Raw genomic sequence first — 23,991 nt, forward strand, 5'->3', positions numbered from 1 at the left:
AAGTGCTACATGTGTCCCTCTGTTCGTTAGAAGAGCCAGCTCTGGGAAGTGCTGTTCCTCCTTCCCCACGATGATCCATTGAGTTTAGTCTTTTCTTCTGAACTTCGGAAGTGGCCACCTATTAAATTGGGTGAGAGTCTCGTACTGAATTGGTCATGGTAGTATCAGTCTCTGAGTAACTTCTGAAAAGTTGGGGATAAGAGCCAGAGAACCATTGCTCCAGATAAAACAAGGCAAAAGGAGGGTGCCACTGAGCAGGCAGGGCAGTAACTTTTCCAACTGCTTGCAGCATAGCGGAGGGATTAATATGTTTCAAGACAAATTTATAAGCCTTGCATCACTCTCTTCTAAACTGGGACTGTTGGCAGCTGTTAAATCAGTTGTAAGTATTACAGCTCTTAAGTTACATTATTCATGGAGAATAACAAGGCTAGTTGCTGCTAGCCTTTTTCAGGTATTTGCTGTACATACATTTAACCAGTGTTCACTGGTTAAACAAGAGAAAATGTGGGAAAAGAGCAAAGCGTTCCTTAGCAGTGAGCCTTAACGTAGAAGCAAAGTTTTCCTTGCTGGGGAAGAGTTAGAAAGTGAACTATAGTTGTATCTGAAAGTGACTGGCTCCCCGTCAGAGCAAATCAGTGTCCCTGTTCACAGCTGGACCTGAACACAGCAGCTCATAACCCCTGTCCCAAGCAACACAGAGCAGTGGAGAAAATTGTGACAGTACTGGAGTAAGTCACCTGCCCATACACCTGCCCTTACATTTCTGGCCATGCATTGTTCACACAAGGGCATTTTGTCAGTACTGAAGGCAGTCCAAAGGAGGTTCACTGAACAGTTCATTTATAAGGTGGGAACAAGCCAAAATGAAGAGCAGTGTGTGCCATTTTCTTGGCGCCAGGTGGGGATGTGAGTGCTTAATCAGCTGCTATGGCATGATGTTGGATCTGCGGTGCCAGGTTTATAACTGGGGAAAGCTGTCTTAGACTTACTTCATGATGTCAGTCCAGCAAACCACAGTATTAGTGACATTCCTGTTAGTGGAAGATCATTTCAGATTAGTTATGCTGTAATATGGCATTTTACTGATGCATTTTGACAGTACCTTCAAAATACAGTTATACTTGCCTATCATAATCACTCATATACTTCTAATCTGACATATAGTGCAGGGGCAGCAAGGAGAAGAGAAAAAAAATGTATGAACACTTTACTGACTGGCACTGAAGTTTATATTGGCCGCAGAGCATGCTTATGAATGTTTGTGCATTTATTGTTACGAGGTTTCTATTACACTTCAACTAACTGGATTCATCTGTCTGAAGAACAGAGCCACTTAAGTAGGAGAAAAACTGCATATGGGTTGCTTACAACTGACGTACACGCTTATTCTGTGGTTTTGGTAGTGAAATGGGAGTTCATGATCTGCTGAACCGTGGCTTTGCAGAAAGACACAGTTTAAGTAACCTCTTCTAGTTGTCCAGTGTTGTCCCAAGCTGAATCCTCGTGCAGGCTCTGGCTCAGCTACACCCAAGCAGCTGGTTGCCTCAGGAGCTGACTTCCACCTGCAGTGCACACAACATCGGAGCACAGGGCTGGGAGCTCCAGCTGTGGCCAGGAAGCTTGTATATGATCTAATCAGTTTGCAAAGCCTTTACGTCAGGTATAGATTGTGATCTATCCGTCCTGGGTTCTCAGAAATGCACGGTTAGTAATGGGTGCGGGACGTGTAACCCCTAATGGAGCCAGCGAGGAACTTTTTCCTATTCTCCTCTTTGTTGCCTGGGAATACAGCAGGGATTCTTAAGATCTCATTTGTCTCCGGATTTTATATCTTGTTTGTTGAAAAAAATAATTTAAACGCATTGTATACCTTAGGATCTTTTCTGCAAAGCAAGGCAATGGTATTACCTTCATTTTGTTTATCTCAGTGTGGTTCCAATTTAAGAATGAGGACCTAGAAGGGCAGTTTCTTGTCCGATGCCCATTGATGTCTACTGCTGGATATTCAACTGGCAATATTTTCAAATGCAGTATTTAGTGACAAAAATCTCACAATGTTGTGTGTGCTGGAAACCAGTTGTCATGTTAATAATCAGAAAAAAATATTTCTGTGGTAACTTTATTTTTCAAGAACAGACTTTCTTTGCTTGACTGTTTTCATTGGAGAAATTAGCTACTCTGTTTATGTTCAACAGTATAACCCTTGGTGGTGTTAGAAATATGCTATATACCCCAGGTTAAATAACATTGGGGTCATCCATCCTTTACTCTCTATTGCTATGGGTAGGACTGCTGAGAGTGCATTGAGAAGTGTGCTTCGTGGTAGGAGATACTGGGCTCAGTGGGGCTCTGTGCCTTCTCAACCTCCACATCTGTCTTGAACCTCTGGACTCCCCAGGCTTTGCAAGGAAATTTATGAGGATCAAGGCAGGGAGGGAGTTTCTTGCTGTATGGCATACAGGGTGGTGAATAAAAAAAAAAAAAAAGAATAGAGGACTTAGGTATGCTTTTCTTACAGTTTTGCTAAAACCAATCTGAGAAGAATATTTTCCAGTTATCTGAAATGACGTGTTTAGCTTGATTTTTCAGTTAGCAATAAAACAAATATTTTGTGTCCAGTCACTTGGGCACAACAAACAGGATATTGTTTAGGTTTTTGTGCTATTTTGTACTCTTTGGCTGTAAGTTTAGAGTGTGTAGAGTGCTTCCTTCCAGATGCTTTTTTGTTCTTTAAAATAATATAAATAGATATAAATACTGAATGTGTGACTTAGGCAGGAAAGAAAACCTTTTCCACTGTCTTGAGATTTGCTCTACTCTCTATGGCTGTAGCTTGTTTTAATTTTTGCACATAATCAGAGATTTAAAAGGCTTTATTAAATGGTAAAATATAGGCCTTTCACTACAGTTACAACCCGATCAAAATATGTCTGTGCTTGAATATATTGGATATTCTTCAGAGGGCTGATTAAACTACTATTCTATTAATATGCAACAATTTCCTGTCTTTTATATAAATCACCGTGATGTTATATCACTTATAATCTAGACAGCAGTGGACTGCCCTGACCCAGTAAGATTCAATTTTGATTCAATATCCTACCATATAATTCATTATCAAACGTGCTATCAGGTTTTATGACCTGATTTGGTCAGAAAAGGTGAAATGGGTCTTTTAGAAACAGAACTCTGACCAGGGTTTTGCTAAGCAAAGTAACCAGCCGTAACTCGACTTCCATATTTCCAAGATGAAGCAGAAAAATTATTTCAGCTCAGCTGCAGAGTGTGTGGCTCAAAACTCTTATACAACACCAAAGGATTCTAGTGGGAGTAGGTGGGAATATTCTTAGCAGGAAAAAACCCACCACAACCCTTCTTATCCATCAATTGGTAGACATGCAGAATTTCGTATCTTTTTGTAGATTTGCCTAAATGCTTTCAACTTTTGAGGGGTTTGTGTGTCCTTTCAGCCTGCTTGGTTTCTGCTTTTGAATTGTTAAAGCAAGAAGTGGAAGATTAAAATAAAAACAATGGTGTAATGAAATCCTTTGTGTTTACTGTATTCTTCCTTCAGTCGGAAAATGGTATGATGTCGATACAGCAAAAGATTTTGTATAAAACAATACAGAGTCATGAAATATATTTTGATGCTGTTCTTCAGTTCGTTCCCCCATAAAATGCAGTGGTGTTAACTTGCTGCTAGTGTTGAGCTTCAGTGGAATTGAAAACTGTTAATGAAACATGTGGCATTTTATACTAGCATGCAGTATCTTAGAGAAAATATATACAGAATGCAGTACTGGAAACTTAGTTTCCTCTCCCTTCCGATGAATCTTCTGCATTGCCATGTGAATGCTGTTGAAGAATATTGAGTTTCTTGTCGCTGTTACTGTTTGTAAAGCTTCCCCACTGCAAGGAGAGATTTAATTCTGTAGCAAATACCCTGTAAAATGCAATACAGCAGATACTTTGTTTTCTAAACAGCTGAGGTTCTACCCCCCTTGAATTCACACAGGTATCGGGCTAGTGAATAAAAATGCTGAACTGTGGGGTTTTTTTCGTTTACATTTAATTGGGTTTTTGTTCAGCGGATAATTGCTTACCCTGCAAAGCTAGACATTTTTAATATATGCATAGAAAATACATGTTAAATAATTAAGAGTTCTCTCTTAAAAAGGCAAAATACCAAGGAAGCCCAGATAAAAGCTAAAGCATACAATGAATAAATACTGCACCTGAGTGGTTAGATAGTTTTGCAAAAGCCTTGGGCTTTTCCTTTCAGCTGTGAGAAGAAGATAGTCAGTGCACAGATGTCCCCAGAGGCTGTAACTGTTTAATTTTCAGGCTTTCCACTGGAAGGATGAAAATACAGTCAGTGAAAGAGACACAAGAAGGGAGGTTATTATGGCAATGATGAAGCCATAATGTTTTGGACTTCTGGTTACAACCTTTCTTTAGTAATCACTGAAACCTCTCTCTGTGCTTATTCCATGACCTATTAAACATGGTAAAGTACAAATGATAAGATCTGTTTATTTGCAGTTACATGTTTAATGGCTTCCCGATAATAAAATCATCCTTTTTTTTTTTCCATTACCAGGGCTTTTTGAATCTTTGTTCTTATGGAAGTGCCTAACAATTTAGCAATATTGACTACACTGAGGTATTTGAAGGCTGGTAATTGTGAGTTAAGTCTACTCTAGCAAGTAGTGTGGCAACATAGTAGAAGATCAGTAGCGTGAAGGACCCTGTACCACTACTATAATGATTTCAGCACGTTTTACTCCAGAATATCTCTGGTCAGGTCCAGTAGACTCCCTGTAGCAGGGAGTGCATCATCCACTGTACCTGTTCATGAGGTCTGGAGACACTTTACATTGTGAACCAGATCATGGCAAGAGGGGAGAACTGGGATTTTGCTTTAAAAGTGCTCTCCAGATCTGATCTCAAACGCTTACATCGATGCACTGATCAAGTGGCATTAACAGCACCACTTGCAAAGCAACAACTGTTCCTTGTACGCTGTAACAAATTACAACCATATTCTGATACACTAAATTACATCCCAGACTTACGTCAGCATGTAATGGCAGTGGATTAAACCATAGGAATTTTTTCATACAGGTTTAAGTACCTGCCATTGCAGCACTATTTCTCCTCTTAAGAGCTTTGCTTTCCCAGCACCACCTCCCAGTGACTCCAAGCAGCAATATGTCAGTGGTTGGCAGTGAAATTAGCAGTAAGGATTTCAGGAGCTCTCATGAAATGAGGTGTAGCCACCCAATTATAGGTTTTTGTCTGCTGTCAATCTAACTGCTTAAAAATACCACTTGTTTGTTTGTTTGTTTCTTGTTTTGTTTTATAACATCTCCAGGGCTTGCTTCCTAACCTTAAGGCTTACAGGTGTCTAGCCGTGCCTTGCCTCCAGTGGCTGAATTCAGAAATATCTTTAAATTGGGGAAACAGCACATTTTCTTTTGGATACCTCTGCAAATTAGAGATAAACTGAAAGATCTAACTTTGAGGTGTGAGAAAGTGAGAGTTCATGAAAAATGAATGTATAGATATTCTAGCCACTGGTCATTAATTGAGTCGTCTTCTTTTTTTTTTTTTTTTTCAACCAGCAGCTGTAATATTTCAGTGTTATAAAATTGATTCCTTTTTATGTCAGTGGGCTCCTTTTGACAGGTACCAGATTAACAGCTCCAGAAACCAAAGTCCTCTCTTTTCATCAACAAAACAGGTTCAGTGAGGGCATAAGGAACATAAGCTTCCCCCAAGCTGCTCAGTCAATATGCCTCAACCCTGACCCAAAAGAATATCTCTGAGGGGAAAGGCATTTGTTAAATTTCTTTTCCAATTAATTTGACAGCTCTGCTGAGACTACTAACAAAAGTACTAATTCATGCTAATTGCAGTAGTGGACCTGTGTCACTGGGGAGCTGGGCTGAGTTCTCCATAGCATCACACAACCCACCAGGCAGCATTCTGATTAGGAGGTGACAGTGGAAGAAAGAACATTGGGTTTGGAGCCTGTTCTGCATTAATTTTTTCACCTGCAAAATGGGGACAGCAACACTCTCCTGTATGTGTTAACAGGGGTGGAAAGCTGCAAAAGAACATTCAGCCTCAGTAAATGCAAAATCATCCTCCCTCCTTCCCAGAGAGAAAATGTAGACATTTTGTACGTCTGAATTAACTGTTTTGGCTTGGGATATGTGCATTAACACAGACAGCTGTGGGAGATAAGATTGGTCAATGGATTGCTGGAAATAGAAAACAAAGGAAAGCCCAAAATGTGTTAGAAACAGAGGGTAAGAGATAAAATGTAGTCCAAGATATAAATCAATCAGTTTAATCGGAAGCATTACAAAACGAATAAGAGCATTTTCCACCTGATAAATGACACTGCAGAACTAGGAATGAGTATAATCAAAGGTATAGAAGATATTCCTATAAAAGCTGATTGAAAACTTTGTGATTGTTCATCACAGACAAGTTTATGATAGATCTTTGCAAGGTAAAGAATGGCTTAGAGACTTTACGTCAGGAGTAGCTGTTCTCCCTGTCTCATAATAAAAAGGATACGTTGGTTTGGCTAAAAGACTACCAAATCTGAAGGTAAACTGAAGGAAGGATGTATTTGTTTCACTTCACATTCACTACGTAGACTGGAAAGTCAGAAAAATTCACTGAGACCAATAATTAGCAAAACTCCATTGGATATTCTACATGAAGGATTATCATAATTTTTGTTAAAAAATAAATTAACAGATTTACTAAACCTTGGGTTTCTGTGTCTTTGAAATATCTAGGTTGTAGGGATGAGGGTGAAATAATGAGGGATGGCAAATGATCATCCCCTGTTGGTCTTTCTCTTGCACTTTCATATGGTGCCACCATTAAATGCAAGACAGGCAGGTACAAGGGTAAGTGCTAAGGATAGATGTAATCTGTAGGACAACTCATCTGTTCTTCTTTATTTATATTACTTTTCATAATGTTAACCTGTTAACCTGTCCTGGTTCAAGCACAGGGAAATTAAATAAACATCCCCAGGTTAGGAAATGGTTTTTTTCCCACTTATTAGCTAAATCTAGCCTGGAAGGATTACCAGGCACTATCTTCATTTTTCCAGTGAGCTGGAAAGGAAACCTCTTCCCAGAAGCTTGTGTGCTGTGGGACAGGGGCTGCCCTGTCTACCAAGTCTGTTTGGTTAGCTTTAGAGGCAGGAGGGGCGGCGGGGGTGGGTTGGTTGGTTGCTCTTGTTTGTGTTTTTTGTTTTTTTTTAAAGTTCTGAAGTAGAGAGGAGGAGGTCGAGGAAAGACTAAACCAGGGTGGTACCACGGTCATTCCTTTGTGGCACACTCAGCCTGACATTAGAAAGCATTTATTGTTTGAAACTGTCAGGATCCTATGTCTAGTTTGCCTTCCAGGAGTCCATAGTGTAATTTTAGTTCAAGGAAAAAGTACCTCTTTGCTTTTTATCCTTGCCAAACGGTCATTTAAAACCTCCAGATCTCGTGTGTGTGTGTTTGTACCACCTTTTTTTTACTATTCAAGTTGATGCTGGTGGGGGTTTTTTCTGCATTCCTTTAATTTAGATATATATTTTTTTACAATGCTTCTTGAATTAGGAAGTTATTTTTCATCTCTGTGTGGATTAAATTAAGTTTTAAAAATGCAGAACATGGAATTTCTTTGTTTGAAAAAATGATAGCTTAGTATATCTCAGTGTGTCTGGGCTTTGCTTCAGGAAAATACCTTGTTTAGGGAAAGTGAAAGACAGAGGTTATAAACATGGGTTTATTAAATTCCCTCTTTAAATACTTTTTAAAGTCATTCACTAATTATGGGTCGAATTAAGGTAGAACTTTGTTTATTTTGCTTTAATTCTGAATCAAGACTGTGGTTCTTGATGTTTTCCTATTAATGAAAGATTTATTTCCCCCAAAACTGCCGGCAAAGAAGCTGAAATGCCTTATGCATTTTGAAACAAGACATTTGCGTACCCACAAGTGAGTACATCTTTGCTGTAATGCTGTGTTTTAGACCTACTATCTTTGACATTGCACTTTCAACAATATTGCTGGTAGCAATCACGGTGGTAATGCACTTCAGAAAAAGAGATACAGAAGCCTGCAGGGCATAACGTGGAGCTATTACAGACTGCGGTTGAAAGGTGCAGTGTTATTCCCTCAGGACAAAGCTATCTCTTATGTACATATAATTAATATGTCTGCCAGTAACAGTTATTAAACAAAGAACAGGAATTGTTTCTGCTGAATGACTTGACCTGGGAGTAAAGCCAATTTGAAAAGCATCTGATTAAAATATGTTAAGGTCACAGATCACTATAAAATATGAAGTGGGGAGGAAAAAGCAGAAATTTACTCTTGAGTAAGATTAAATACTACTGAATATGTTTTTTGTGCTAGCAGCAGCTTTCAGGTGTAAAAAATGAAAAGTGCTTATTCTGAAGAGTATTTTTCTAGAGGCATTTCAGTGTTTCATTGCACTGAATCCTTGCCCCTTGCATACCAGTCCATCCTGCTGGCACAAAGGCTGGAGGGGCAGCAGAGAGAAAAGAGATCATCTCCTGAGGCCTCAGATTATTGGCCTCGTACTGTTGGAGGAGGCCTAGTGATAGGAAAGAAATTGCACCAGTTTTGTTAATTGATGATTTCTTCTAGCAGTGGACAGCTGCAGTAGTTCTCCAAATCTGTCAGCGGCTTTGGCTGTGATTACTGTATTTTCCAGTCTGGAGGTGCAAAAGTACACGATGCGCATTTCCTTCTGCAGTAGTTTCCCCCCAAAGATAAGTTATAGTAACACACAGTTGCATTTTTCCAGAGCTATTGCACAGCTAATAATGAAAGGAGTGGTGGGAATTCTCTTAGTATTTAAAATGCAATTTTTAATTTTATGCCTGCATTTTCAGAGTAAAAAGTATGCCTCGTGCACAGAAAATACAGTATGAGATTTTATTGATTTTGCTTATAACACTTAGCAAAAATGGCTGGGTTGCTTCTGCTGCTGGTCCCAGCGCTACCTGTTTTGTATTTCAGGTATGTGTACCGTGCTGAAGACTGCAGGGAGGACAATGTAAGAATACAAAGAGTACTAAGAATAATTGTTTTTGTTTCTCCAACAAAGGGAATAGACTCCTATGGGCAATGAGAGAAAGCCAGTGTCCTTACCTCTTCTGGGGATGTTCTTATCTTGGCACTAACTGAGTCCATCCCTGCCAAGGCTTTTAGCCCTCACTAGAGTCTTTCTCAATCTTATTTCCCTCCTCTCCTCAACACAGACAGCGTACGTGCCCGTGTCACAGCCCAGCAAAGAAAAAGCATGCTCTGCCTCTGCAGAAGCCTTTAGTGGGGATCCCCACTGGCTGCCACTGCCGTCGCCTCCTCCTCTTCCTCCTCCTCAGCAGGTACAAGGAGTTGTCAGTGTGTTTCAGTGACATTCAGCTCTGTACCTCTGTTTCTACTGTAAGGGGTAGTACTACTTAGCTTTGAGACCCACTCTCTTAAGTGCTATCTTACCATTTATTTGGATCTGGTGACAGAAAGCATGCCTTAAATTCAATGGAAATAAGAATCAAAAATACACTGTAATTTTTAGAATTCTATTTGGGCTAGGTGGGTATGCAAGAAGGTACCTGAAGGCCCAGGAGAGAGAGAGGATGTATACATATGTAATGCCATAGATTATGCAACTTTTCATATACTAATGGACAATGAGAGCTGCTGAAGATGGTTTCCCTGCACTGAGGGATTTTGCAGGAAACCTACATTAGAAAGGATTGTTTCCTGCTGAGCAGGTGCCATAGTGAACGAAGGAGGGAAAAATGAGACATTTTCAGTGTTGTGAATGACGTGATACAAACTGAGGACGGGATGACTCAGGGCAGAATTCTACCTTCATTTCCTACGCTTCGTGTATCTGAGCCAGAAGTATACCATATCTATATAGTGTTATTTTTAATATAGCAGGAGTAACAGGTATGGCTGGATATAATTCATGATGGAAGTGTGAAATGAACAGTTTTGAAACCTTTATTTAAAGTTAATAATGATTTTCACCTTTTTCTTGTTTCTCAAAGATATAAACAAGCACAAGAAGGGAAAGAAATTACTTGCCCGAGGAAAATAAAATGCTTTTGAGAGTTTTGTAAGGTTAATCTATGCTACTTGTTATGCCACCCATTTTCACAAGCTGACAGCTGTGTTACATCTCATTTTGCATGTGCGTTTATATATATGGGTGGGTGAACGTGCAATTCTGTTACTGGTGATAAACATAGTGCTGTTAGCATTTCCAGAGCATGTCCATAATATGCATAGGGAGAAAAAAGAGGCATGTAAATGCTTCTAAAAGGGACTTGAAAATATCGCAAAGATGCAAGGCTCTACATGGGCATCAAGGTGAGCCAGTCGGTAGCATTCACTTCCCAGCACACCTACACAGCCTGGTTGTCCTGTGACTTCAGGTCCAGCATAATGACCTCCGCTGCTGCTCATTGACATGCCATTTCCACAGGTGACAGCAGGAACAGTTTGCAAAGCCCCTCTACACAGACCACATTCGTGGGGGATGCTTCCCTGTCCTCTCTGCAGGGGACAGGAGGCTTGGCCCAGGGTTGCTGTCACCCATCTTGCTAATGCATGTGATGGGGAGCTGTTAAGATATCTGTGAGCTGTACAGGTTTATGGTTGAATTCCCTTCTTTTCTAAATGATATTTTTTAATGCCACAGTGGTATTTCTCCCCCAGGCTGTTCTATTGAACAGCAGAGGAACAAAGGAAGGAAACACTTGATCGCTTGGTGGATGCTGCCCGTTATATGCCTGGTTTCATGGCTTCTTATATCTACCTCCAGTGCATTGTGGTGCTTGAGCCTTGCCTTGAAGCATCACACCTCTATTCAAAACACAAAAAGCACAGTTCCTGTAGGACTGAGGAGTGCAGCTCATTTTGCAAACAAAGAGTTGCTTTGACCTTGTGCAGGGAAATGGTCTCTGTCAGGCCTGGAGTACTGGGGCTGGGACGTCATCTGCTCAGGCATCACAGGCTCAGGTCGTTAGATGGTATTTACAGCTGGGAATTGGTGATATTGCTCTGTGTATAGGGGGCTACAGGGTTTGAATACTGAAATGTTCCTATTTACTAACAGCTTTATATGTTAATTTAAAATTAATTCAAATTGAAATGAATCATTTAACCCTTAATTAGGACCATGTTGTCATCTCAAACAGATGAGCCAAACAGAGGCAAAATTAACTTTGCTGTTGAAAAGGCAGTCACATTTCTTTAAGCAGTAACTACCATAGATATTGCTACATGCATTTGTTTTTCTTTCACTGAAATAATAATTTTCCCTTCTCTCTGTCTCTGAGACAGACTTATCAGTTATAGCTTAAGGAAATCATTTTCATACAGTAGCAAGGACAACAGCAGTCCTAAAACTGTTACCAGGAGGTGACTTCAGTAAAGTCGGTGTGGCTCACACTCAAATAAGAGAGATTGAAATCAGACTGCATACAGTGTTACAATAATATTTCAGGTTGAAGTTATCACAGGATTTACTAGGGTCAGCAGATATTGGGCATCTGACTTTGTGAGACCTTCTGAAAAAGCAAACCCAGGCAGCCTTGTTGTGCAGTTTGTATCATGTATGTCGAAACTCTCAAGGTTTCCCATACTTGCTTTTACTTTGCGGAGAGCTTTTTCTTCCCAGCCCGTTGCATGTACTTCCTCTTGCATCATTCCCCATTGTGAGGGAATGGAAAATTCCTTAGCTTTTGGAAGAAAATGTTGAGAATAAGCAAGTGCTGTTCACAGCTGGTTCCCATGCTGAAATTACAGATTCCGTGAAGAGTTCCTGTGATAGTCCTTTTATTTTCAACCTGACTGAAACCAAAGTCATGGTATTCACCTCAAAAAGCCAAACTTTCTTCCATCAGTTCATGTAATCCAATTTTTCTGACATTAAAAAAATGAAGCCTTTTGAAGTAAAGGCTTCATTTTTTTTATTATTTTATATATCAGAATTAAAAAACGACTAGGAAAAGAATAATAGTGGTAAGTACATTGGCAAGTGGAAAGCTTGGCCCTTTCCAAGCTTCAATTTCAAGTGTAATTGCATTTTTTTTTTTTCTCCTTTGGGCTGCAGTTGTGAATAATCTTAAATTGGTCTGACAGACAAAGGCAGAAAGCATGAACCAGCCTGAGGGGAAGACATGAGATTGAGATGCCCTTGCTAGGGCATACTGGGGCAGCAGGGATCTGACCAGCTCATCCCTCTGCCCCAGCTGCTCACTCTGTACCACAATAGCAGAAGCATGAAATGATGAAATCCCTCTCCCTCTGGAAAAGAAAAAGGCTGATCTTGTTTTAACAGAGTGCTTCCTGCATGTTCCTCTTTCTGCTTCCCTTTTTCTCTGGCCCCACACCAGTACCTTTTTGTAAATAAGGTTTACAAGTTTCCACCTGAGGGATGAAAGAGACATTTCTTAATGGAGCAGTTTGATTCCTTCCTTTCTCTTCCTCACCCCACAAAATCTGTCCACTTCTTATGCAAGCTTGTTTACTTATGTTAAATTCATTGCCATATTAAAATGTCAGTGGTAGGTGCTTTGAAAGTGTCCCAAATAAACAGTCTTACCGTAGTTTCATGCTGTAAATTAATGCTTGTGTGTTATGATGCTATGAATAAATAATGTTTAATCAGCAGTGGAAATTGTATCTTGTAGGAAGACCAACAATATGACAAAGGTTTAGTCTTAGGTTATTAGTCTTTTTCCAACCTTTACATTAAAGCATTATATTAAATTATTTTTTAAAATTAAACAATTATACTGTATCTATTGATAAATACGTCTTGGTCTTGTGTATGCCTGCCCATAAATATGAAAACTTCCTTTCAAGCTGAGTAGATAGGGTTCAGCAAAACCATTTGAGTTTAATACCTAGCAGTGAGCTTCCATGGGAAGTTTTGGTGAGTGCTGTGTAAATATCTGGACAGATATAGTGTCATGTTTGTTTCTTAATGTGTGTGTCTAGTTGCTAGCACTGGTAAGAGTAGGATTGGCATCCATTGTTTTCTGCCTGGCTCATTGTCTTAGGGCTAGGAATGGCTGGGCTGTGCCCACAGACAGCAAAATCATTTGAAGCTCCTCTGTCAGCTGGAGGGAGACCAAAGAGGCTCATGTATCACGGAGCAGTATTTGGGAGGGAATGTGATTTGAGTCTTTAAAGGTTGCAAAACCAATAACAATAAAACCAAAAAAGCCTGTTTCCTGCTGCATTTTCTCCTAGTGAAGGTGTTTAAGAGAGGCTGGGGCTTCCTTTATTTTCTCTAATTAAGCAGAAATCCCCAAACACCCTTGCAGCCTTCGAGGAGCTGGAAGAAAAACAACAAATGCCTGCTGAAGGAGGACAGGCTGTGCCAGGTCAGGAAGGTTGGCTGTGAACTTCACCACAAGGTCATTTTTAGCAGTTCTGCTTTCATGGATTGCCTGTTGGGCCCATGCCTCAGAGGCTCAAACTCAGGATTGTTTCCTCAAGGCTTGCAGGAGAGAACTCAGAGCGGGAGGTGTCTTTCCCAGCTGCCTTGCTAGCATGGAAATCGGAGGTAGCAGCTGCAGCCAGGCATCTTGGTTTGCAAGGGCTGTGAGGTGCTGAAGAGTGCCTGAGATTAGCGCTTCCTTGTGAATGTTTCATGCTTCTCACACTGTGTTCAATGCAGTGTGAGGAGGGTTTCCTTTATTAAGATCTTTCGGAATAGGACCTAGTACTGTACGGTAGTTTGTTTTCCCTCTACTTGCCAGTGCATTTCTCAGGTGTTTGGCACCAGGAACTAATCAACAAATTTGCCTAACCCAGAAATTGTTATGATTTGGTTATGGACAATAACGTGGAAGCAGAACATCCAGCTTAATGCTGTATCTTCCTTTTCCCCTCCCATCACTTACAAAGATGCTAGGATTTTTATTCTGACTTCTCTCCCACCTCAGACTGACTATCCAAACACTTTTCTGTTTGGGCAGTGCATGAACGAACACAAAAGGGCGCATCATCTTGTATCTTGGATTTTATATTACAGATATGAATCAGTTCATCTCCATAAGCAAAACAGAAAAGTGTGTCCCTATGTAGGCTTAGACTATGACTGGTAAATCCATTCTTTTGGCTTCAAATTAGTATTAATTCAGTGAAGTTCCTGGGCAATTTTATCTAAGCTTAACAAAAAGAAATTGTGTTTTTCTTTCTATTACTAATTTTTTTACATTATGTTTGTAATGAGAATGTATTGGGGTTTTTCTAGTATGCTTGTGCATTAGGCAGTGTTTGCTGTGAAACCGAAGTGTAGCAAAAGGTGAACGCGTTTTAAGATGCGCTCCCTTTTGTTACGTTGTCTGTTTGTGTGTGGTTGTTGTAGGTATGAGTACAGCCCTGCAGGTTACCAGTGTCAGCCAGAAGGTTTTTACTTGGTAAATTCCCTTTGGCAAAGGATACCAGCCTTGGGAGGAAGCAGTAGCTTGAACAGTAGAGTCTTCTGATTCTTCTGTGGTTTTGGTCTCCAAAACCTCTGCTAAACTGTTCATTTCTGTAACTTACTTCAAAGGCTGTTTTCTTCTGATGCAAATGTGGCCTGAATCAGATAAAATCATAGAATCATTAAGGTTGGAAAAGGCCTCTAGGATCATCAAGTCCAACCATCAACCCAGCAATACCATGTCTGCAGCAGGAGCCGAAACCGAGGGAGTGTGCCAGTGTTAATGGAACACCACCACCCAGAGTTTTTCAGAAACAGCTTTTGTGGGTTCAAGCACCATCCCTAGAGGACTGGATTAATGTAAAAAACATCCTCCTGGTACAGAACATTCGAGTTCCTGATATATCAGAAGCAGCTCATTGAGCCTGATGCATGATCCTTCAGAAATGTAATAGATCTTTCACTGTCTAGGTTATTTTCTTGGTTTTGCCTTGCTTAGTCCTGCTGAACTGGAGAGACATACTTTACAATTGGCATGCTCTTGTAAGCAAACCTTGGCAGCAGAGAGAGGATAAAGTTAGCTTCTTACACAGGATAGGACCAGTGTTTTGGTAAATTAACCAGAAGAGAAGAAAAACAAGTGAAGTTCTCAAAATGCAACAAGGAAAATGTTCTTTCTTAGTGTTGCAATACACTGTTTTGTTTTCCAGGCAAAATTAAATGCAGATCCAAGTTGATGCATGAAGAGCTCCATGCTACCAAGAGGTTTTATTTCCATCAGCTTTCTCATTATGAGAAAAATCTGTATTTTTAGACCATAAACATCTGCAAAATCTGATCTACATATGGCTAGGTCGTATGGCAGTAACAAAGTTGCATGTTAAAATGGAGGACATATCCATGGAATTTAAAACTGTACTCCTGTTATTTTGCAGCTTGTCGTCCTGGGTTCTACAAAGCCTCTGCCGGCAACGTGAAGTGTGCCAAATGCCCACCTCACAGCTCTACCTACGAAGACGCGTCTCTGAACTGCAGGTGTGAAAAGAATTACTTTCGCTCTGAGAAAGACCCTCCATCCATGGCTTGCACCAGTGAGTAGCATCATTATGCTCGGGGCTGTCAGTCTTGCTCCTCCATCTGTATCTCAGCAGCTTTCTTGCTTCCTCTCACATCCCATTGCAGTCAGCCATCTGCTGCCTCCCATGTCTTCTTACATGTTGGACAGGCTACCAAAAATTGGTGGGCTTAGTTTTATGTCCTTCTGTTTTCATTTTCCTCCTCTCCTTCTCTGTCAGACCCGAGAAGGAGAGCTAGGATTTTTAAATTGCTACCAATATTTTCAGCCCTCAATCCTGAACTGTTCCCTGAGGATACTGTCTATAAGAAAACGTGATAGTCTAGGTCTGCAGTCCAGTGAAATATTTCGGGTGTCTCTACAGGAAATAACTAGATAAGTTTGGTTATTTATGGTTTTGACTTTTGTATTTTTGTACTCTTGCTACCTCCATCTTTGAGCACTACAGAGGCCTTTGTCCCTCTGATCTCCTGTCTCCTTTTGTAGGACCACCATCTGCTCCAAGAAATGTTATCTCTAATATCAATGAGACGTCTGTTATCCTGGACTGGAGCTGGCCTCTTGACACTGGAGGTCGGAAAGATGTCACTTTCAACATCATTTGCAAAAAATGTGGAGGAAACATCAAGATGTGTGAGCCATGTAGCGACAACGTGCGATTCTTACCCCGTCAGACGGGACTCATCAACACCACAGTGACGGTAGTGGACCTTTTGGCTCATACCAATTACACTTTTGAGATCGATGCAGTCAACGGGGTGTCTGATTTGAGTACGCTTTCCAGACAATTTGCTGCTGTCAGCATCACCACTAATCAGGCTGGTGAGTCTCTTTCTGCTTACCCTTTCTTTGTTCAAAATTACTGAGATGTATGTACCTTTGTTTCCTTTCCCTATTTTACAGGAGTTAATCTGACCACTCACGTGCTAGGGTAACTAATTGACTTGAATATGCTAGTAAAAGTAAAAGCAGAAACAAACCCGGTGTGTGTGTTGCTGTCAAAGGACCTGGCAGCATGACTGTTATGATTAACTCCCAGTTCCCAGTTAATAGTCTCTAATAGCAGGCTCACATGATTCCTTAGCCAGAATGTGTTTTATTAATAAAAGCAGATTTTAATAAAGCACTCATTTCAATAATCTCCAACATAAATTACTGTAGTAATCTTAGTGATTAATTTTGATTAAAAAGAAGTGAAAAAATGCTTTGATGTTGGACACATAAAAAGCTAACATTAAATTAGAGAGGTTTAAAACACTGCACTCTTTTTTTTTTTCCTTTACAAGTTGTCTCACCAACTCTGAATCATTGCCAACATGATGGGGGTGTGGAGCTGAATACTGAATTAGGTCCTGGTGTCACAGTTGATAGCGTACAAAGGGACTGCTCTGCTTGTGTGGAGACTCGTTAAAGTCATTGAGGCCCTGCATGAGTGCAATAGTATGCCCTGACTGTTGGATCAGAGCTTTTGTCACTGCTGCACTGTTCTACCATTTGCTTCTCATTTGACAAAATTGCATTTACCTGAAAGATGTGAAGAACTGAAACTCTTGTCTAGCATTTGTTTAGGTACCATTTTTTTTAGGAGCAAGGTTTGCCAGTGAAGACAGAGACTAGATTCTGAAATTTCTGTAGTTCTGCTCCATGTGGTTCACCATCAGGAAACTTTGTACTAAAAGCATGTGTGTACGCGCAGTAAGTCTCCTCCCACCTCCTCCCATCCCACACTCCATCCCAAAAATACCTACATTTCCATCTTCCTCAAAGCACAAAGTTAACATTGTGCTAAGTAGAGGTTCTCCTAGTGAGCTACGTTACTGCAACATTTTCCCCTATAGAGGATGTATCTCTCCTCAGATCACAGATCCGCTTTAGTGGGAGGCTCAAATATGTGAGAATGGACTGTTTCCTGACAGCAGTCACTACATTTCCAAATGCTCTGGAGGACTGTCTAACTACGTAATAGGCAGACAGAGGTGAATCTAACCAACTGAAACATCTCATGATCTCTTTCTCAGCTAGGTATTGACTTCAGCTCTGAAACTTGCATTTTATGTCCATTCCAAACAATTTGCTACTGTTGTAGTTACATTTTTTGGATATTTGTGTCAGTGACTTGAGCTGCCTTTGTTTAGTTGCTCCCTTTTCTTCTGTTTTTTTGTATATCAGAGATATTGTCTTTCAGCCTGTTCATCACTGTAGCAGTTAGAAATCACCTGGGAACACTCCATAGAATGAACTATCTAGGATCAGTGAAAGGTATTTCTCTGCAGAGGCCTCCTGCTTTGCAGTGTGCTTCCCTAGGGCCCAGAGCTGGCTGCCTTTGCACTGCGATGCAAGGTGGATTTGGATTTTGTTTTGGAATGCCCAGTTCCTGTGACATGGCAGAGTCAATGCATTTCTGGCAATAGCAACCGTGTTTAACGTAACCCACAGGCTGCTTAAGCAATTTGTTTGTTTTCTACTTTTATGCATAGCCATTTTTGCTCTTAGTACATTTAGGTGGCATGGCTTACTCTACAGGCTTAATTGTGCTCTCTCTTGATCATGCTGATTGGTTTACTATATTAGAATTCCCCTAAAAGTTCTGCAGGTTGCAAAAATTAGACCTTATATATGTATATAAGTAATCTTTTCAAGCATAATTACAAGAATGCAATTTCTCTTGCATTCCCTTCCTGGTTAGATCACAAAAGGACACACCAGAAGCATATTTTTAGATAAAGTCATACTTAAGCACCTGGGCAGGGGCTGGGGAAGAAAGTCTGAAGATCTCAGATTACATTATAATTAAGGGTTTAAATGGGGGGTGTTTCACAAAAGAATTAAAGCGCCGTGGAGCTGGATCTGGAAGAGATCAAAATACTCCAAAAGCCAGTCATGACTCTAGGGCTATTATTTGTGATGTCTGCACAGGTACATTCCTTCAATGACAAGAAGTATCCACCAGTTGGATAAAACTTTGGTTAAATGACTGACCTCTGCTGGACTCAAGGAAGTAGGAGAGGCATGTTCCTTTGGGAGGTTGTTCTGTGGATGGGATATCACGTGGGGTGGAATGGTTCAGTATGGCTGGATGGTTCCTGGGGACAGAGCCCCTGGCAAGCCAGAAAGAGCAATGTCAGTCAGCAGGCCATGAGATTAGGAGAGAGGACCGAAGTACAGAATGTCCCTACAACACAGATCTCCTCAGTCTCTCTTGAATCCAGGCTATTCACTTCTGTCAACCTTGATTTGAGAGGCCTCTACCCAATGGGTGTAGTTTTAATCCTGGATTTTCAGTATCCATGTGCTTTTTTCAAGCATTGTCAGGGCCCATCCCACCTTAGCGTTCTGCAGAATGTTCCTCACCCACCCAAAACACTGAGTTTCAAGTATGCGAGTTTCCAAAAGGCTGAGGCAGAACTGCAGAATGTGTTATGTTTTATAACGTGAAAAAATGTGATTTTTCTGGCAGTTTTCTTGGTGGTAAAGATTTGACATTGTACATCTTTACTTCAGATAAACTCAGTTCAAGACAGGCATTGGTTGGCATTATGTTTACTGGGTCTCTGAGCTCCAAAGGCCTGCTGAAAATTGAACAGACATTTCTTTCCGTGTTTCTCACCATACACATCGTGTACCTATGAATCCATCCATCACCAGCCTAATAGATGAGAACATGCATAGTACTGATTTTCTGTAATGTAGCAACTGGGAGATCTGCCAGAGTATGTTAAAATAAATTCCGCTGATGCGTTAGGATTCAGTCAGGTTGCACAGCAGCTCCATTTTTGCATGTAAACAGATCATATATGGACATGCATACACATATTTCTAATTTACGTATATACGTAGATATATACACACAATAAAGGGTCACCTTAAATGTTGCCGAAAAATTTGCTGATACCTTTACAGTGACTCTGAGTTCTAGAGGCTGTAACTAACAATCTCAGTAAGATTTTCCTGCAGAGTTTTCAAACCTGGTCTAGAAGTAAAGGAAAGATGTGTTTCGTTGTCTCGTATAAGGTTTGAAAGATCCAGACTCTGGCTCTGCTGGTGCTGTGAATGCAAGAAGGATAAAACATTTTACAGTGCAAAACTGTTGTAAAGCCAAGATCCAGTCCCCTGAATTGAGGGAAGTTCAAAATCGTTTCAGAAAATGGACTAGGTTTTTTCTTCCAATTGTCTGGCCTGAGTTTTGCTGCACTTTTATTGCACTTTGTTTTCCTTCTCTGCCAGCGAAGGTTAATGAGCAGACATCTCTGAAAAAAGTACACAAAATATGGCTATACAGGCACGACACTGCAATATTTCTAATTCCTGTAAGTCTTTCTGTCTTTGATGTGGAAGCAAAAGAGAAAGGGCACAGGTTTTTATTTAGTTGAGTTCGTTGATCAACCTCTTTGATTGCACTGTAATTAATATCTGCCTTCAGTTACTGCCTGATACGGTTTCCTCCAAATTACATTGAAGCATTCTGCTCCTGCCCAAAGAAAGCTCTTACCTCAAGTCAACATATTCCACCATGGAGACATTATCTCCTAATAACACCGATCAACCCCATTTACAAAGGGTCACTGGCTGCTACGGGAGAGGATATGGGATTCAGTAGCCCTGGAGATGGCATGCTAATGGTGAATGTGCCACGCAGCGAACTGACAGCCATGCCGTGCTGCCTGGCTTGTTGCTAGCATGATCAGGTGTCTGGGCACAGATATTCTAGGTTCGCTGGGTTTTCTGAATGCAGTTTGTGGGTTTTTTTTAAAATGCATTGTCTGTAAAGACCAGAAAGTTGTCCATTCCATGGAGCTCTATAAGTAACCCAAAGGGAAAAGACATCTGGTCCAGGTCAGGGTAGTTCTGAATCTACTGCCTTTGGTCTGTAGCAAGCAGAAAACTCACGTTGGAGCCCGAGGAGGTTTTGAATGGAAACAGGGTGTGGAATTCATTGAAGAAAAACTAAGATTTGATAGGGACAACACAGTCATGCTACTGGGTAATCATTTTACAAAAAAGAGGAATGGGGTTTTCCAACATGAAACACAGCCATGGGGTGAGGGACATATGGGTTGAATATGTTTTGCAGATGCTGCATGAGAAAGTAACACTTTTTATGTCCTATCACTGCTTTTATGATATCACACACTGTCATACAGTTTATAGGTATGATTCAGGAATGCTGAGCAAAAAGATGACTATTTTGACACAGGGTCTAACTGACTTAACAGCACTTTAAATAGAAATATTCTCTGCAGTGATCTTTGCAATCTAGAGTAGACGAGAACTTTCAGAACTTGCAGAAATCGGTACTGTTAGCAGATATTGATCTATCAGGTAGGTCTTAGGAAGCCTTGGCCATCCCACTGGTATCCCAGCACACACAGTGCTGTCTCCATCCTTTCCTCCCAGCAGATCTGGTGAGAAGTTGTTCTGTTTGTTTGATCTAAAATCTGTTTGCTTAGGTTTGTTTAGCTTTGTATTTGTTAGTTCTAGCAACTATAAACTCATGCAAACAATATGATAGTGGCATGTCTAACAAATATGAAATACAGTTCTCGCTGTATTTATCAGATAAAACAACAAATACTGCAAGCACCCTCAGCTTGTTGAAACTTGGGGAAGTCCCAAAGTGAGCAATAAGAAATAAAACTTGCTACATTCCTGAATGAAGGGGGCTGCACTTCACGTCTAAATAATAAATGTGGTATCTGTGTAACTACAATCCATACAAGTACATTGGATATAAGCATATACAAAATTATAAAAATTCATTTGACTGCTTAAACACTAAGTCTGAAACAACCAGGATTCACTGGCCATCACCTTTAAAGGCTCTGGTTTTACCTGGCAAAGTTGGTAGAATTGGTTTGTAAAGAATTCTTATTCTAGGTCTGTGTCCCAAAGTTGAATAAGATTATGTGTAAAATCGATACAGAACATTTCCTCAACAGGGTTGTTTCTGGCACTGTGAAGAAGCTTAGAGTCTTTGTATTATTTTCCTTACTTTCCAGAGTGTAATTCTGGCAAGCTTCCTCCAGCATGCAATTTTCAATGTCAACCTTTAGCTTTCCTGTAGTTGAACACATCCTGCACCTGGGGAGGACTAACCTCATGCACCAGTACATGCTGGAGGCCAACTGGCTGGAAAGCAGCTTTGCAGAAAAGGACCTGGAGGTCCTGGTGGAGCATCTGGGACTGCAGTAGGAAGAGCACTACCAGCAGGTCGAAGGAGGTGATCCTTCCCCTCTACTCAGCACTGGTGAGGCCACGTGTGGTGTGTCCAGCTTTGCCCCACCCAGTACAAGAGAGGCATGGATATACTAAGGCAAGGTCAGTGAAGGGCCATTAAGACAGTTAAGGGAGAGGAACATCTGCCATATGAGGAGAGGCTGAGAGAGGTGGGACTGCCCAGCCTGAAGGAGAGGAGCCTCAGGTGGATCTTATCAATACAAGGTCTGATGGGAGGGTGTAAGGAAGACAGAGCGAGGCTCTCCTCAGTGGTGCTTAGTGGCAGGACAAGAGTCAATGGTCACAAACTGAAACACAAGAAATTCTGTTTAAGCATAGGAAAAAACTTTTTTAATCCAAGTGTGGTTGAGCACTGGAACAGGTAGCCCAAAGAGAGTGTGGCATCTGTGTCTGTGGAGGTGTTCAAAACACAACTAATCAAGATCCTGAGCAATTTGCTCTGGCTGATCCTGCTGAAATCAGGGTGGTGTTCTGCAGAGGCCCCTTTCCACCTCGGTCCATGTGTGGTGATGGTGTGTGAAGGGGATAGCGGGAACTGGAAGGAGACCAGGTAACCTTTAAATTCCTCTTTTCATCTGTGTAGCAAGGCCTTCTCAATGAGATTTGGGGGAGTAAACTCCCCATAAGCTTATTCAGGTTGGAGAGAGAATAAACCTATGGGTGCAGAGGGGCTATAAGCTTCAATATCTCTGCTTCAAAGAAACTCAGGAGAGCATTGTTGAATTTGGGTTTTTTTTTGTGATTATGACCTCAAAACTCTTACCGTTTGCCATAGTGTATAAAGTTTATGCGTATATGAATCTGGAAGACTGCAGCAGGATTGCCTCCAAAAGACTAGATGGCTTTAAAGGGAGAGATTTGATTCAGTTAAATTGCCTGTGGGTTGCCGCCTCCTTCCTAAGCTTTTTCATCAGAGCGCCTGCAGGATCCAGTCTTATCCATCTGTGTATTGTACAGTGTTATTGTATGGTATGGTACTACAGCAGACAGCTATGGTACTCCCCCTTGGAGTCAGCAATGAGTAAACTGAGACCTGCTTTCCACTAACTAGCTTCGCCCATGTGAATATTAGGATGCCTGATTGCAGAGGGGAAAGCATTTTTAAATTGCATGTGAGCATTTCAGTTAAACTACTGCAAACCTCTGCATAGTCACACTTGTGTTACTCTAAGTATTAGCCTTTTCCTACTTTTTAAAGTTAAATTCATTGGGACACTCTAAAGGAAGAGTGTCATTTTTGGGATTTGAACTGATCTGAACAAATTAGTTTATAAACAAGTTTACATTACACTAGTACGGTTTTACTATGGAGACAGATAATTTATGTTTGAAGATGTCTTTGGGCTTCCTAGCTGTAAGAACTGTGTAAACTCTAGAATATTAACTACTAAGCAAGCTCATCTACTGTTTTGTCTTTAATTTCCATGTACCATACTCAAATGGGTCTTGGTCACCATGTGGGGTAGCAAATCCAGGTTTTTTACCAGGGTAGGTCCAGGTTAGACCTGAGGGGCCACAGGGGCAGAACAAAGAGAACAAGCAAAATCAAAACCCTGTACATGGTAGGTGGGAACAAGGAGATTAACTCTGTGGCCTTCTTTTGACAGAATTTTCCTGGATAGAACAGGTACTCCATGTCAGGCTGAATATTCTGGCTCCAAACCCCAACTTTGCATGTGTGTCTTCCGGAGCTCTTGCCCCTTCTATTACTTCCATTATGATTCAGTGTTCAGGATTCCATCAAAATAATTATTAGCAGCAAAGTTCAGTGAAAATAATTAAATTTTCTGTATTTTCCAAATATGCCCATGCTGATGCCCAAATCATTTATTTTTAATACCTCAGGTCTCTACTCCACACCTGCTTGATAATAAAATCAACTGTTTTCTTTTACTCACTTTTAGTGTAAAGCACAGTGTAACAGCTTTAAATGTAGTTTTATGTTTGATTAGTTCTTAAGGACTTAAGACCTTGTAAACCAAGGTCTCAACAGTGCAGCTGCAAATGGTGGTAGCAACTGAGTTCAGCTACAATAAGTCAGTGTCAGTACTAAATCGATTCCAAAGAGTTTTGTGCTGTCACATATCCTGGCATTAGGAGAGGAACAAAGGGTACATGTAACGAGAGACTCCCTCAAACTCTGCCCTCAGTTCAACCCAGCTCTTCCACACAATCCA

The 23,991-nt window shown here is 40.7% G+C and overlaps 1 protein-coding gene across 2 annotated transcripts in view; it reads left to right on the top strand.

The window, feature by feature from the left end:
• EPHA3 (EPH receptor A3) overlaps positions 1–23,991 on the top strand; it is a 230,366-nt gene that overhangs the window by 134,738 nt on the left and 71,637 nt on the right. For both annotated transcript variants that reach the window (XM_064468604.1, XM_064468610.1), the window contains exons 4-5: positions 15,441–15,596; positions 16,067–16,402. In XM_064468604.1, the coding sequence (XP_064324674.1) occupies positions 15,441–15,596; positions 16,067–16,402 (492 nt within the window). The remainder of the gene's footprint in view (positions 1–15,440; positions 15,597–16,066; positions 16,403–23,991) is intronic.

Source organism: Phalacrocorax carbo, chromosome 1 (assembly GCF_963921805.1).
Source record: "Phalacrocorax carbo chromosome 1, bPhaCar2.1, whole genome shotgun sequence".
Lineage (NCBI taxonomy): Eukaryota > Metazoa > Chordata > Aves > Suliformes > Phalacrocoracidae > Phalacrocorax > Phalacrocorax carbo.